Source organism: Mustela nivalis (assembly GCF_964662115.1).
Source record: "Mustela nivalis genome assembly, chromosome: 10".
NCBI classification, from domain to species: domain Eukaryota; kingdom Metazoa; phylum Chordata; class Mammalia; order Carnivora; family Mustelidae; genus Mustela; species Mustela nivalis.
In genome coordinates, this window is record NC_139029.1 from 22,271,017 (window position 1) to 22,283,139 (window position 12,123).

General features: G+C 40.4%; 1 protein-coding gene across 1 annotated transcript in view; it reads left to right on the forward strand.

Annotated features, from left to right (window-relative positions):
- The window catches only part of ZCCHC17 (zinc finger CCHC-type containing 17), a 56,480-nt gene that overhangs the window by 11,214 nt on the left and 33,143 nt on the right, over positions 1-12,123 (forward strand). Inside the window, exon 3 of the mRNA XM_082685769.1 lies at positions 5,324-5,381. Within this exon, the coding sequence (XP_082541895.1) occupies positions 5,324-5,381 (58 nt within the window). The remainder of the gene's footprint in view (positions 1-5,323; positions 5,382-12,123) is intronic.

A 12,123-nucleotide genomic window follows, 5' to 3' on the forward strand; every position in this document is an offset into this window, starting at 1 on the left:
AAAAGATATATTTATTTATTTTGGAGAGAGAGAAAGAAGGAGAGTGGAAGAATGGTTGCAGGGAGAGGGGAAGCAGACTCCCTGCTGAGTGTAGAGCCCCGTGCTCGCTGATCTCACAACCCTGAGATCATGAGTCAGAGCTGAAAACCAAGAGTTGAAACCAAGAGTCAGATGCCTAACTGACAGAGCCACCCAGATGCCCCCAAAATGGGATTTTGAATCAAGTCATTTCTCCAAGTCTGCTTTCTGCTAAACTGCTCCTGGGGTGTCCAACTTCTCAAAAATGCATGGAGGAACCAAAAGAACCTTAGGAGAACTCTTCTAACTGAATTGAAATATAAAAAGAGGGTCAGTAGTAAATCTAGTTGTTCCAGAGTCATTTAGTTTTCAGTAACAGCATTTATCACAGTCTGTCTTGTATGATTATTACTTGTGTGTGTGTTTGTCTCCTCCACTAGAGAATGAGTTACTGGAGAGGAAGGGTCGTGGTTGTCTCATATATCTTGGTAACGACATCAAATTTATTTAAAAATAGGTTGGACATTTTTTTAAGTGTTTTTATTTCACAGTACCTAACATGATATCTTGCATGTAAGTGCTCAGCAAATGTTTTTTTTTTTTTTAAGATTTTATTTTTTTTGATAGAGATCACAAGTAGGCAGAGAGGCAGGCAGAGAGAGAAGTGGGGGAAGCAGGCTCCCTGCTGAGCAAAGAGCCCGATGCAGGGCTCAATCCCAGGACCCTGAGATCATGACCTGAGCTGAAGGCAGAGGCTTAACCCACTGAGCCACCCGGGCACCCTAGTACTCAGCAAATGTTTGAATAAAATTGAACCCAAGCCTCTTTGGACCAATCTGCCTTGAAGAAGCCAGTGATATAGACCATAACCTAGCAGTTTTTCTCTTTGCTCAGCAGGGCTGGGGAGCCCAGTGACTGAATAAGTGAGAAGCCAGTATTCATCCTTCTCTCATCCTCTGAGAGATTAGCTTGGTGTTGGAGTTGATGAAGTGTGGTAGCAGGTATAAGCGTAGTAGTGTGAATTTGGATTTGGCTCAGCCCAGCCATAGCCAAAGAAATGCTTAGGGAAGTTTGGTGTTGGCAAGGTGGAAATGGCATTGAACTAGAAGTAAAAAAGACTTCTGTTCTTGCTACTTTCCACCTTTGTGACTTTGGGCAAGTAATATAGGTCTCTGAGCCTCAAGTTGCTCCCTCATATTATGGGGTAACTACTTTTAAGGCCAGTGCAGCCTCTACTCCAAAGATGATAAATTCATTTTACCTGAGCTGTGAGTGAGTTCAGTTGATATAATTACTGAATTTTTTTCCCTGAGTTATTTGACTAATTATTCTTGGGACACCAGGCAGACTGTGTGATCATCTACAGCAGGTGCCATTCTATTAATTTCAACTCTGACTGCACCCCAGGAGACACAGTGATGGAAACACCTGGTACTGGAAATAGGCAAGAATGCCTTTTCCTGACTAAACAGTTGAGTGCATCCATTCTGGAGCACATTAACTTTTCCTTTTGGGAGAGGCCAAATTAAGGTCTGTTAATGATATTTCCTCAAAAGATCATAATGTGACACTGGAGTTCAGGATTGAAAAGTGAGATGGTCTTAATTTACAGCAGCAAGGTAAGTTGGGCTCCAAATTCCAGATGATTCTTTTAAGTTTGTTAGATAACTCTGTCCTTAATAATGTTGTTATGCAGTATGAAAAACCTCAGTCATCTTTCTAGATCTGTGGAGCAAAAGTCGGTTACTAAATTAAAGCAAAAGCTGAGGCGCCTGGGTGGCTCAGTCATTTGGGTGGCGACTCTTGATTTTGGCTCAGGTCATGGTCTCCGGGTCATGGAATCTAGGCCCAACTGGGCTCTGTGCTGGGTGTGGAGCCTGCTTGGGATTCTTTCTCTCCCACTCTCCTCTTTTCCTCACTTCTTGCATACATGCGTGCATGCACATGTTCTCTATCTTTCTCTTTCTTAAAAAAAAAAAAAAAAAAAAAGTTTAAAAGCAAAAGCCTTTAGTTGGTCCAGAAAGAAGGGATTTGCTTTTATTATAATTAAAAATTTACAATCTTGGGTGCCTGGCTGGCTCAGTTGGTTAAGTGACTGCCTTCGGTTCAGGTCATGATCCTGGAGTCCCAGGATCAAGTCTTACATCGGGCTTCCTGCTTTAGCAGGGAGGCTGCTTCTCGCTCTGACCTTCTCCCCTGTCATGCTCTCTCTCTCTCTCTCACGCTCGCTCTCTCTCAAGTAAATAAATTTTTTTAAAGAACTTAAAAAAGAAAGTTACAGTCTTGTCTGTATCCATGTAGCCCTGTTTTGCAGAAAACAACTTGCTTTGTGTACTTGGGTAAGCACTTTGTGTCTCTGGTCTTCCTTTCCTCATTTGAAGCATGATAGGATCACACCAGCTAATCTCTGACAACTTTCCTCCAGTTTCACCTTACCTTGATTTTAAGTACTAGTATCTGCCTCATTGTACTGTTTCTTCGGGACTGTCTGGTCCTTACCCCACTATAACATATTCATCAGTATAAAAGAGGACTTTTGGTTCTTGGCTCAGTCATTTAGGTGTCTAACTTTAGCTCAGGTCATGATCTCAGGATCCTGGGATCGAGTCCCTCTCCTGGCTCTGTGCTCAGCAGGGAGTCTACTTCTTCTCTCTCCACCCCTCCTCCTGCTTGTGTGCACTCTCTCAAATAAATAAAATCTTTAAAAAAAAAACAAAAACTGGGGCACCTGGGTGGCTCAGTGGGTTAAAGCCTCTGCTTTCGGCTCAGGTCATGGTCCCAGGGTCCTGGGATCGAGGCACGCATCGGGTTCTCTGCTCGGTAGGGAGCCTGCTTCCCTTCCTCTCTCTGCCTGCCTCTCTGCCTACTTGTGATCTGTCTGTCAAATAAATAAATAAAATCTTTAAAAAAAAAAAAGCTTTTGGTTCTTAACCCATTAATGTTGTATCATAGAGTTATTTCAAGTGTTCATTTAAAAATATGAGGCAAACGGAAGTTTTTGTTTCTTTCCATCCTAACATTGAGATGAGTAATGATATTTGGTGGAGTGAGAGGCACTGGACTAGGCATCAGGGGATCTAGGTTCTGTGCCTTGTTTCTAAGTTAGTTGCGTTTCCATTAGTCACTAACCTTTTTTTGTGCATTAGTGTCTCAAGCTGTAAATTATTAAAATGCCACAATTTGCGGTGCCTGGGTGGCTCAGTTGTTACGTGTCTACCTTCATCTCAAGTCATGATCCCAGCATCCTGGGATCGAGCCCCATATCGGGCTCCCTGCTCAGGGGGAAGCCTGCTTCTTCTTTTTCCTGCTGCTCCCCCTGCTTGTGTTCCCTCTCTTGCTGTCTCTCTCTGTCATAAATTTAAAAAATCTTTTTTTAAAATAAAGCCACAATTTATTAAATGTACTTTAGATGCCAGGTATAACTGTGAGGTACTTTGTGTGCATCATTTTATTATCTGCTGGAGGAAAGTGACTATACTTGGATACTTAGGCCCTGAAGGGCAAGCTGTGTTCAACATCTCACAGCTAAGGAGTGGCAGAGCTGGATTAGAAGCCACATCTTTCAATCCAAAGCCTGTGCTCTTTCTAAAGCTATGCTATTCCACCTCATCTGCAGCACAGGCCCTACCATGTATACTTCTGAAGATCATTCCCAGGAGCAGATAAAATGTCAAATGTCACATTGCTTCTGTGTTCGAATTTTACTTATTTATTTATTTAATTAAATATTTTTATTTATTTATTTGACACACACACAGAGATATCAAAGTAGACAGAGAGGTAGGCAGAAAGAGAGGGGGAAGCAGGCTCCCTGCTGAGCAGAAAGCACGATACAGGGCTCGATCCCAGTACCCCGAAATCATGACCTGAGCCGAAGGCAGAGGCTTAACCCACTGAGCTACCCATTAGCCCCTGTGTTAGAATTTTATAGTTCAAGGGAACTTATGAGCAGTTCTAGTGTAAAGACTCACTGGGTTCAGATCCCAGCTCTGCTGCTGACTAGCTTTGAGCTTTGGGTAAGTTGCTTAGTCTGTCATCAGTTTGTCATCAAATGAGAACAATAACAGTACCAATATCATATGGTATCATGAGGAGTATGTAAAAGAAAAGCACTTTGAGGGGTGCCTGGGTGGCTCAGTGGGTTAAAGCCTCTGCCTTCAGCTCAGGTCATGATCCCAGGGTCCTGGGATCGAGCCCCGCATCGGGCTCTCTGCTCAGCGGGGAGCCTGCTTCCCCCTCTCTCTACCTGCCTCTCTGCCTACTTGTGATCTCTGTCAATAAAAATAAATAAATAAATAAATAAATAAATAAATAAATAAAATAAAAGCAGTTTGAACAGCGTTTTACACATAGTGAGTAGTCAATGTGTATTAGTGAACAGCAGTGCAGTGGGGCTTGACTTGTCCTATTCACTCACCTTCTCTTAGTTATGGTGAAGCGATACAGTGAGTACCTGAGATGAAACAACTAATTAAAGTCACTGAAAAAATAAAGCTTATGTCTATAAGATTGTATTGAATACTTTATAAATAATAATGAATTTAGTGATAAATATGGAATTTAGTGACAGTTTTAATCCCAATCCCTGGCCCAGGGCATGGGCTAGAGGATGGATGGGAGGCAGAGATAGAGTTTGGGATAATGTTTTATCTGGCAGGGGTTCTGGGCCTTTCATTACTATTGCCTGTTACATAGGCTCATTAAGCCTCTAACTTCTCCATCTTAGGGCACCTCCACAAAAGACTCAGGTACAACTCTTTTTCTCTCTAATTACATCTTTTTAGGTTCTGTTACATATCTGTATTGGTTTTTTCTGTAGTTGTCTTGTAAAATCTAAGACTGGTTTGGAGTTAAATAGAGCAGCCTATATCATCAGTTTTGACTTGAAGTTTAGGAAAAAGGACTGTCCTATATAATCCATCCCAAATTACTAAAGTTCTCTGTATTGGGATCGGGGATCTCAGCCCCCAGCTAATAGAAAGTATAACTTTATCACTAGATTTTCTGCTGTGTGTTCCTTTTCTTCAGATATATCCTTTGGGGATTTCAGTATGTGTGGGATTTGGACATCCCTAGATTTTGTCATACCATCTGACAACACTCCAGTCTCAGCAGTGTGTTTCATGTGTTCAAAAAGAACAGAAAGAATATTTGACAGAACATAGTTTTAGGGAGCTCTGCAAGTCAGTGCCAAGTAGAAATTCAGGGAGACTAGGTTAAATGCTATGGAAGAGAGATTCTCATTTGTGTGACATTGATTCTTTTTCTTTTTCTTTCTTTCTTTCTTTTTTTTTGGTCTTTATAGGTTGCTATGGTGACAGACTATGGAGCCTTCATCAAAATCCCAGGCTGTCGGAAGCAAGGTGGGAACCTGTCACTTGAAAGTCAGCCCTTCCATTCCACTGTCTTTTGTCACCCCTCCACATCCTGATTATAGACTCTTTTTCAGACAGTACTTGGGTTTTTGTCTTTAGTGTAGAGATATGGATATAGCAAATGATGACAGTCCATGTTTTTGTTGGTCTTAACTCAGAAGAATGATGCTCTCTGACTTGGTTGGGGGCTGGGTATAGCTACTTCTGGAACCAGCTCTTGTCTAAATTTCACCTGTGACCTTAGGCAAGGCGCTTGACCTCTCTGGTCTTAGAATTTGGGGTAGGGCAGTCTAATCCCTCTCTGATACTGATGTGGATTTTCTAGTATATGGCACAGGGAATGGGAGTAGTTTTGTAATCAATATGAATATATTATATGTATTATGCTTTAGTTTTTCTTTTTATTTATTTATTTTCAAAAGATTTTATTTATTTATTTGACAGATAGAGATCACAAGTAGGCAAAGAGGCAGGCAGAGAGAGAGGGGGAAGCAGGCTCCCAGCTAAGCAGAGAGCCTGATGTGGGGCTCGATCCCAGGACCCTGAAATCATGACCTGAGCCGAAGGCAGAGGCTTTAACCCACAGAGCCACCCAGGCGCCCCTAATTTTTCTTTTTAAAGTGATAGACATTAGTTGAATATTTCTTGAGAATCCCCTTAATATCTATAATCTCATTTGTTTCTTAAAATAGTTGTGTTAAGTAGAAGAGACAGGTTCTATAGACTGGTGGCCTGCTCAGAGTCATTTAGCTAGGTAATGGCATAGCTAGGTCTAGAACCTGAGCCTCCTAATTCTTAGCCCATAGGCTTTTTACCATACTGCAGTGCTAGTAGATCCAAAATCTCAACTTGCTTATTCCTTGTGCTATAATAAATTAAGGATTTATTGAAGATGTTAATGCAAAAAAATTTAACTACAAAGATATTAGAAAAATATGGAATGGTATTTGATTTCATAAAAGTAAAAAATTTTATTTTAAAAATCATAAGCAAAGTGTATTGGGAAAAAGAATTTGTAGGACACATGACAGAAGACTGATTTAAAAAAAGGGAAAGTAGGAAAAGGAGCCAAGAATATGGAAAGAATTCATAGGAGAAAGAATAACAATTGATTGATAAATGTCTTAAAAGATGCTCCTTCTCCAGATTGATTTAAAACTAATGTAAAGCCTGCTGGGATTCTGTCTCTCTCTCCCCCTCTGCCCCTCTCTGCTTTGTGTGTGCTCTCTCTTTCTCTCTCTCTTGCTCTCTCAAATAAATAAATCTTTTTTTTTTTTTTTTTTAAAGATTTTATTTATTTATTTGACAGAGAGAAATCACAAGTATATGGAGAGGCAGGCAGAGAGAGAGGAAGGGAAGCAGGCTCCCTGCTGAGCAGAGAGCCCGATGCGGGACTCGATCCCAAGACCCTGAGATCATGACCTGAGCCGAAGGCAGTGGCTTAACCCACTGAGCCACCCAGGTGCCCCTCAAATAAATAAATCTTTAAAAAAAAAAAAAAAAAACTAACTTACACTGTGGCACACTATGCAATGAACGCTACTTGGCAGTAAAGTGACATGAGATGAAGCATGGATGTATGCAACAATCTGGCTCAGTCTCCAGAGAATTATGTTGAGTGAAAAAATCTAATCCCAGAAGGTTGCATACCTTATGATTCCTGATTCCTTTTGTGTTACAGCCTGTTTTTTTTTTTTTTTTGCAGTTTTATTGGGAAGGAATTCATATACCATGCATTTCACCCAAATGTACAAATCAGTGTTTTCTTTAATATATCCACAGTTTTGCAACCATCACTACAATCTAATGTGAGAACATTTTCATCATGCTCAAAGAGAAACTCTGTATGTATTAGCAGTCACTCCAAATTACCATCCTGCCTGCCCAAACCTTAGGCAGCCACTAGTCTATCTTCTGTCTTTATATGTTTGCCTCATCTGGGCATTTCTTATTAAGTGGAATCATACAACATGTCTTTTTGACTGACTTCTTCACTCAGCATGTTCCCTAAGATCTTTTCTGCTGTGGAAAGTATCAGTACTGCAGGTGTTTATTGCCATTGCCGAAGGTGGCGGGTAATTAACCAGTTCTCCAGTTCTTCAATTCTCTGACACCAGCTGGGTATCCTACAGTTCAATTCAATTTTGACTCTAACTGCCCAGAGGTAGAGCCCTCCGCTACTCCACAGACTTCAGGGCTGCGTTCCACAAGACTGCTCTCACTTCAGACGCCAGTTACAAGCATTAGGTCCCCAGATTACCCACACTTCTGTCAAACTTGGCTACACATTTGAATGTTCCCACACCTCCCACCCCACCCCCTCATTCTGATAATTTGCTGGAATAGCTCAGAGAACACCAGAAGTGCGATACTGTTACAGTTAAGAAACTGGGTAAAGGGTACCCAGGATTTCCCTGCATGATTTCTTTTGACTACATGTGAATCTAAAATTATCTCAAAATAGTTTTTTAAAGTGATTTAAAACACTCATAAGATTTTTGAGATTAACAAATGCTAAAGACATTGCTGTTACCTTGTATGTTAACTAACTGGAATTTAAGTAAAAACTTACCAAAATTACTATTAATAACAAATTTTGGAAATAGGTATTTTCAATAATAGTTTTACTTACTTTTGGGAACATAAATTGTTGTATATTTTGGCAATGCCAAAATCACATTTTTAATATGCTTCTTCTTTAATCCAGTAGTCTTTCAGCAGATTTAGTTTGTAGCATAGACTTAGATAAATTATGTACATTTATGCAGTGAACTATGCAGATGATAAGAAGCATGATACTTTGATGCTGGTGCCTTCTTCATTTCATTTATTTATTTATTTAAGATTTTATTTATTTATTTGACACAGAGAGAGATAGTGAAAGAAGGAACATGAGCATGGGGAGTGGGAGAGGGAGAAGCAGGCTCCCCACTGAGCAGGAAGCCCAATGCGATGTCTGCGGGGCTAGATTCCAGGACCTGGGGATCATGACCTGAACCGAAGGCAGATGTTTAACTGACTGAGCCACCCAGGCATCCTGTCCCTACCTACATTTTAAAGCATGTATACATTAGCCTGTGTCGTTTTGGAATTACTGCATATGTTTAGAAGAAAGCCTAAGAAGCGTACTCAACAAACTGTTGACAGAGGTCACCTCTGGAGTGTTCAGTTTGCTAGGGGAGACATGGACATGGAATTGGGACTTTTTCTTTGGACAGTTTTTTAAAACAAAATTTTTCCTTTAAAATAAGTCCAACAGCTCATCTTTTGATAATAAAGCCCTGCTTCCAGCCTTGGAGATTACTGTGCCACAAATTGCATCTTGATTAGAAAGGGCTCACCAGTAGTTTCCAAGCTAGCAGTAGCAATCTATTATAAAGTTTCTCATTTTCCATTGTTTGGATTTAATGGGAGGGAACTCATCCCGGTCCCTCTAGACATGTACCTTTTCTGATCTGAAGACAGATTTTCTTGGTGTACTCGCCATAGCTCCCAGTATTTGAAAGTCCCATCCATGCTTGTGTGTTTATGTGGCACTTTGGGGACTGTATGGAGATGAAAGACCTGCCACCTCTTAGCAGTCAGTCTTCCACTCACTCGTGTCCATGCCCTGTCAGGGGATGCCTCCGACTGTGGCTTCCTCCTTACAAATGATCTGTTAGTCTGACAGCTGTTGAGAAAAGCCTCAGAGGGGGAGCTCAGGAAGCCAAGTAATTAGGTGGGAACTCTCTAATCCTGGGCTTTTCTGTGGGTTTACTGTATAACTTGAACAGTTGTATTTTGGCTTCTCTGCTCTCGAAGGGGGAAGATTATTAAGTTCCATGCCAACAGGACTGAGCTATAAAATAATTCTGGTCTCCAGATTTTAACATTTTGATTCAAGAAAGGAGACTTTTGGGTTGTTTGTCTCTGCCTTCTATTCTCAGAACTTTTACCATTACTGAGTTGAAGACATCTTCCTAGTATTCAGATCTAAACTAGATTTCCCCCCATCTATAGTGGTGTCTAATAGAACCATCTATGATGATGGAAATGTTCTATATCTGTTCCAGTGTGTTTTCTGACACTAACCAATTCTCCAGATTCCAGTAGCAGGTGTCTTAATTCAATTCTGACGCTATCTAGCTGGAGTAACTGTCAGATACCACAAGTTAAAGGGGCTCAGACTCGCAAGACTGCCTCTGCTTCAGATGCTGGTCATAAGTCCTGAGCCACTTGTACTTCTGACTGGTGCGCTATGAAGCAAGGGTTCCCACAACCCCGTCCTCAAGTTTTTTAATTTGCTAGAATGGCAAGATATGAGTGGTAGGTGTACTCTAAGCTTATATGTCTTCTCTGGCACACCACCCTCCCAACAAACTGATGTTTTCACTATCCTGGAAGCTCTCTGAATCTCATTTGTTCGAGTTTTTATAGAGCTTAATCTCTAGCCCATTACCCTCTTTCCTGGAGACCAGTGGGGCTGAAAGTTCCAACCCTCTCATTTGATCTTCTGGAGAGTTGGCCCATCCAGAGACATCTATGGGCCCTGCCCTAAGTCACCTCATTAGCACAAACTGGTGTGATCAGAAGGGGCATATGAGTAACAAAAGACTATCCTATCACAGGAGAGATTCCAAGAGTTATAGGAGATGTGTACAGTCTGTGTAGGAACCAGGGACAAAGACCAAATATATTTTTGTATTATAGCACATCTGCGCTATCCAGTAATGTAGCCACTGACTTTTAAATTCATTTATTTTAATTTAAACTTAAAACAGCAACATGTCTAGTGACTATCATAGTGTCAGTGCAGTCTTCTGTGAAGGTCTTTTATTTTTTTTCTCAACTATCCTCTGCCCTACCAGCATGTGAAATTTTGGGATCAGAGACTCTATTTTTTTTTTTTTTTTTTTTTTTTAAGATTTTATTTATTTATTTGACAGAGAGAGATCACAAGTAGGCAGAGAGGCAGGCAGAGAGAGAGAGAGGAGGAAGCAGGCTCCCTGCTGAGCAGATAGCCCGATGTGGGACTCGATCCCAGGACCCTGAGATCATGACCTGAGCCGAAGGCAGCGGCTTAACCCACTGAGCCACCCAGGCGCCCCAGAGACTCTTTAATGTTATACTTTTAAGGTGTCTTGCTTATGGTAGAAGCTCAAATATTTTTACTTCATGGAGCCCAACACAAAGGCCAAGATCAAGCCCTAAGCTGAAATCAAGAATCACACACTTTACTGACTGAGCCACCCAGGCACCCTGAAACTCAAATATTTTTAGCAGTTAATTTAGTTTAGCAAATAATTATTGAATTCTATTATCTGGTCACTATGTTAGGTGGGAACACTGAGATAAGAAAATAGTCCCTGCTGCTCTCAGATTGTTCATATGCTAGAGATATGAACAAATTACAATGCAGTGTACTAATATAAGTGAAGTTGCAGTTATCCACTGAGCTGTGAAATGTTGGGGCCTAGAACAGTATTTGAGGAATAGTGGGTATCCGGTACATTTTATTAAATGAATAAATTCTAGGGGCACCTGGGTGGCTCAGTGGGTTAAAGCCTCTGCCTTCAACTCAGGTCCTGATCCCAGGGTCCTGGGATCGAGCCCCACATTGGGCTCTCTGCTCAGCGGAGAGCCTGCTTCCTCCTCTCTCTCTGCCTGCCTCTCTGCCTACCTGTGATCTCTGTCTGTTAAATAAATAAATAAAATCTTTTTGAAAAAAAGACAAAAAAACCCCAGCTCTGCCTGTTACTGGCTTTTGACTTCCAGTTGCTTCGAACTTGAGCCTTAGTTTTCCTTATCTGTGAAATGGGAATGATGTGTTTATTTTCGAGTTTCTTGATTGGCAGGATCATGTCTTATTTGTCTTTGAATCCATTTTGCCTATAATACTCTGGCTATTTAATAACTATTTGAATAAACCTATAATTGCAACAAGATAAAGGGTGTGAAAGCACTTTAACTTGTGGACTTACATTATTGTCATATACCATGGATTGGCGATAACTTATTTGAAAATTCTAGAAAGGGAATTCAGATCCCCCAAAGATAAAGGGAACCTTTTATTTTGACATTTTTGGGCTATAGCTCTAATCGTTTAATTTTTAGAAACTCTTTGTAGACAGTGGGAGTTGTGAAAGAAATTGAGGTTGAACAACACATTTGGGAGAATATTTTTAAGCGAACAATAAATAGGTTACTTCTGTTTTTTTTCTGTTTTTTTTTTTTTTTTTTTTTTTTTTTAATATATAGTGATTGAGATGCTAGCTCTTTCCACGTTGTCAAAATTTCTTTTACCAGCAGACACTCAGATGGGATTCGGTCTGTTTAAGTGTCATGTTGGGTTTACTGAACATAATGATGGACTTGATATGCCCTTTGGGCATTTATGGCTTCATGTCAGAAATCCAGGCACATACTGCTCTGAAGAGCTCGCTTCCATGTAGATGGACAAGCAAAGCATTTTCGTTGTTCCTGTTCATTTTGGAGTGTATGCTGGAGCAGAATTAGATGTGTTTCTACTTATAGATGAGACCATCTTTTTTTTTTTTTAATGAAAACATAGATCAATAAAAAAGAAAAAATAGAGAAATATCAGTATGTTATAGAAGACCCTACAGACTCACATTTGAATTGCAGTTCTTAATTAGCTTTGTAATCTTGTACAATGTATTTAACATCTATAGTATTTCCTTATGTGAACTTATATCACAGGGTTGATACAAGGATTAAATGAATGTGTGGA